This window comes from Orcinus orca, chromosome 14, assembly GCF_937001465.1.
Source record: "Orcinus orca chromosome 14, mOrcOrc1.1, whole genome shotgun sequence".
NCBI lineage: Eukaryota > Metazoa > Chordata > Mammalia > Artiodactyla > Delphinidae > Orcinus > Orcinus orca.
The window spans coordinates 4,837,897-4,842,490 of NC_064572.1; the positions used below are offsets into that span (position 1 = coordinate 4,837,897).

The following is a 4,594-nucleotide window of genomic DNA, read 5'->3' on the forward strand; positions in this document are numbered from 1 at the left end:
GGCAGAAAGGCAACTCCAATGCAGGATCATTTTGCCTTTTGAAAGGGAAAACCTGTTACTACCTCTTTATGTACTGTGCCCTATTTTCCTGGGGTGTTCCTATTCTCTACAATTAATAGGTTTCAAAACTGTGGGCAACTGGAAGGAATAATTTTATTAGCTGAAACAAACAAAAAATTCCTTTATGAGAAAAAGAAAAAAACCCAAAAAAACCACAAAATTTTCCAACCAGCAAATTTTACATGCATTGAGAGGCTACAGAGTCACTGACAGTGATTAAACCACAGAGCACCAGTTTTCCAGCTCAAACTGGAAAGGATTTGTTTTTTTTTAATTAAAGTAGATATGTCTGAGGGCATCTATATATAATTCTTTTCTTTGTAAAAAAGTTTTTCCTCGGGGTGGGATAGGGAGGGTGGAAGGGAGACGCAAGAGGGAGGGGACATGGGCACACATGTATACATATAGCTGATTCACTCTGTTACAGACCAGAAACCAACACAACATTGTGAAGAAACTATACTCCAATAAAGATGTTAAAAAAAAAAAAAGTTCTCCCTCAATGAACCCATTTTGATGGTAAAAAATAAATATGACTTTATAATAACCTAAAAAGAAACCCAACCTAAGTTTTTGTTTTGTTTTGTTTTTTCAGTACGCGGGCCTCTCACTGCTGTGGCCTCTCCCGTTGCGGAGCACAGGCTCCGGATGCGCAGGCTCAGCGGCCATGGCTCACGGGCCCAGCCGCTCCATGCATATGGGATCCTCCTGGACCGGAGCATGAACCCGTGTCCCCTGCATTGGCAGGCGGACTCTCAACCACTGCACCACCAGGGAAGCCCCAAGAGGCCAATTTAAAACAAAAACAAATGGGTAACTTGTATTTTTACTTTAAAATAAGTTTGAGATTTCTGAAGTCTATGCTGATGAAAGAGGATGCCAACAAATTCACTCATCACCATACATAAAGTTAAGCTTTCTAAACTAAACCTCTTTAGCATGAGATCAAAAACAGTCTGCTCTTAGAAGAGTCCCCAAATGCTATCTCTTCCAACTCTTTAAAAGCTAGCTTCTGTTTCTCCAAGAAGCAAAATACATTCATTTTTGCAAACAAACACCATAGGTATCCGAAATGCAAAATAACCAGCAAGCCACATTCTTTTCCACAGAATTAGCGGGAACTATCACCTGTTTCTCAGATTGTTTATGTCCCTGTTTTCTTTTTTTCACTGGCAGGACGGTCCAGAACCTCTATTTTGCCTTTTCCATCTTCTGAATGAGGAAGCTTAATTGTATCGATGGTGACTTCACCTTCAGAAGAGGTGCTATCATCTTCATCCTCAAATTCTGAACTGTCCTCTGAACTGTCTTGTGAATTCTCTTGTGAACTGTCATCTTCTTTTGAATCAGACTGATTCATCTCAAACAAGGTCATATCCATTTGCATAACTTTTCCGAGAGTGTCAATATTTTCAATATTGAAATGACCAGGTGGTGCAGTTGATATTCCTTTCCTTAGCTTTTTGTTTGCCTGAGCCATCTGTGGGAGAAAGCTCTGTACCTGGTCCAATAGGGGACTCCTCTCTATCCGAACTGTTTGAAGAGTGGAATTCTTTCTGGAATTACGCTTGGAGTTGATGAGCAACCTGTCCCATATACCTCCGCGGCCGCCCCTGCCCTCCATCAGCAGCTCTGTAGACACCAAGACCCTGCAGCTGTCCCGGGAAAATGACGAACAGCTCGCATCGGGCTGGGATTTGCCGTGGGCCTCCCTGCTGCTCGCCTGTCTTCAGAGCAGCCCCTCCAGGCCCAGATGCCAGAAAAAGGCTGGGGACATCTTTGTTTTTTAACTGATGAGTTTAAGACATATATATATATATATATATATATATATATATATAAATTACTGATATGGAATGACATTTAATTGCCAATTTGTTTTCTGTAATGTCATATAGCTTTTCTGTCCCACATTTTCTCACATACTGACGTCCTTTGTTCTTACTTTTTGTACTCATTTTCAAAATTAATTTCTTTGGCTGTGCCAGGTCTTAGTTGTGGCATGGGGGACCTTTGATCTTCTTTGCAGCATGCAAACTCTTAGTTGTGGCAGGTGGGATCTAGTTCCCTGACCAGGGATTGAGCCCAGGCCCTCTGCATTGACAGCGCGGAGTCTTCGCCACTGGACCACCAGGGTAGTCCACTGACTTGACTTACTTTTAATTTCCTTCTGTGTATATTCTATAGATAATCAATTTGTGGATACCATGGAGGTTACATATAAAATCCTATCAAACTAGCTTAAACTGATATCAACATAATTTTAATCACACGCAAAATCTCTATTACATCTCCAATTACATTACACATTAATTACATGTTATTAATGTCACAAGTCACATATGTATACATTGTTTTCTGTTAATGTAGATGTACGAATTCGTTATTTGGGGATGCTATAACAAAATGCCACAGCTTGGGTAGCTTATAAACAGAAGTTTATTTCTCACGGTTCTGGAGGCTGAAGTGTGAGATCAAGGTGGTTAGGTAAAGGTCTTTTTCTGAGTCATAGACTTTTCATTATATCATCACCTGGAGGAAGGGGCTAGAGAGCTCTCTGGGGTCTCTTTTAAAAGCACACAAGAGACTTCCCTGATAGGCCAGTGGTTAAGAATCCATCTTCCAATGCAGGGGACATGAGTTCGAACTTTGGTCAGAGAACTAAGATCACACATGCCAATGGGCAACTAAGCCCATGCACCACAACTATTGAGCCTGTATGCTGGCTCTACAGCCTGTCTGCCACAACTAGACAGCCTGTGTGCTGCAACTACCGAGCCCCCATATCACAGCTAGATATGAAGCCTGTGCGTCACAACAAAGATCCCACATGCTGCAACTAAGAGCGAATGTAGCCAAATAAGTAAATAAATACATATTTTAAAATAAAAGCACACACATTATATTCATGGTGGCTCTGCCCTCATAACCTAAGCACCCCCCAAAGACCCTATATCCTAATACCAACACATTTGGAGGTTGTATTTTTAACATATGAATTTTGGGGGAAACAATCATGCAATAGCAATAAATTGATAATTATTTTAATATTTTGGTTTAAAAAATATCCTAGAATAATAAAAAGTATAGCCAAAAGTCAAAATTATAGTGTTTTCTCTATTTGTCCATTTATTTACCTTTATCAGAGACATATATATTTTCATATGGCCTCAAGTTACTGGTGTCCTTTCATTTGAACTTGAAGTACTCACTTTAGCATTTCTTGAAAGATCGGTATTATGGTACTGAACTCCTTCAGCTTTTGTCTGAGACTGTCTCTCATTTTCCTCATTTTTGAAGAATAATATTGTAAGATATAGAATTGTTGGCAGGTAGTTTCTGCCATGCTTTAAGCATATCATTTCACTCTCTTCTGGCCTGCAAAATTTCTGATGAGAAAGCAACAGATAATCTTACTGACAATCACAATTAAGTGGATCATAATAATTGTCACATATAACTTTGTTTATATATATATCTTAATGCTAACCTATTTACAAAAGTACTTATTGTTACAAAATTTTGTATTTATCATTCTAAGATTACTTAACAAATCTATATTTTTATTCTACTTATTTATAAAATAAGAGGTTATTAGCCAAAATTATGAATTTATAGCTGAAATGTGTGGTAAAACATTCTTGATAAGCATTTTTCCATGTCTGAGAATTTTGATATGAACTCAGGTTTTCAGTTTGATTTTAGCATTGATAGATCCAGTGTGAGAATTCAATGTTGACTAAGGAATTAAAAATCCCTCAGGGCTCTCCTTCATTCATTACAGTAAAAGTGTGTTCTATGCTGTGAAAACTCATGTGTATGTAAGTCTATTCAATGATATTCTCCAGTTAAAATGATCTCCATGTCAGTTACATACACATAGTATGTAAATCTTCTGCAATGGACATCCCCCCTTTGTAGCATTTCTACTAGCTATCATCAAAATTCAGTCTAATTTAGTCCATAAAGTGAACACTTTATGCTGGTCTAGTGTTTACACTGCACTGTAACTGAGTTCTATGAGTCTGCTGAATTCCTAACTTACCTCATTCCCAGGTTTCACATGTGGATGACCAGGGTTCACACCTGAAGAAATTTACTATTTTCTTACAGCTACATTGTTCCACCAGGAAAATAACTTGCCTGGATATCATTTCTTGCTTTTCATGGTCACAGTTTTTGCTTGAAATAAGACAAAAATAATAATTAAATTAAATAAATTAATAAGAAACGACACATGTGACATTTGGGGATTAAATTGTTGAAAAGTACATTACATGGGGAAACAACATGAATTTGAGGAATACACCAGTGAATAGAAACATGGTTTAGAAAAATGTTAATAGATGTTCAGTGTTTAGGTAAAAGAAAAATAAAATAAATTCAGACGCTACAGGGAATATGAGAGGAAAAATTATTAAAGAGACCGTGGCAAAGACAAAAACATGAAATTTTAACTCCCACGTGGACAGGAATTTTGCTTCTCTGAGGTGAAAAGTACAGGGGGAAACGTGAAGAGAAATTGATGTGTGAT

The 4,594-nt window shown here is 37.9% G+C and overlaps 1 protein-coding gene across 1 annotated transcript; it reads right to left on the reverse strand.

Annotated features, from left to right (window-relative positions):
- Nucleotides 1-382: 382 nt before the first annotated feature.
- On the reverse strand, nt 383-4,110 carry LOC125961086 (NOP protein chaperone 1-like). Its single transcript, XM_049697217.1, has 2 exons — nt 4,106-4,110; nt 383-1,787 (listed from the first exon to the last, which is right to left on the reverse strand). The coding sequence occupies exons 1-2, from the start codon at nt 4,108-4,110 to the stop codon at nt 1,205-1,207; spliced, it is 588 nt and encodes a 195-aa protein (XP_049553174.1). The 3' UTR covers nt 383-1,204.
- Between the last annotated feature and the right edge of the window lie 484 nt (nt 4,111-4,594).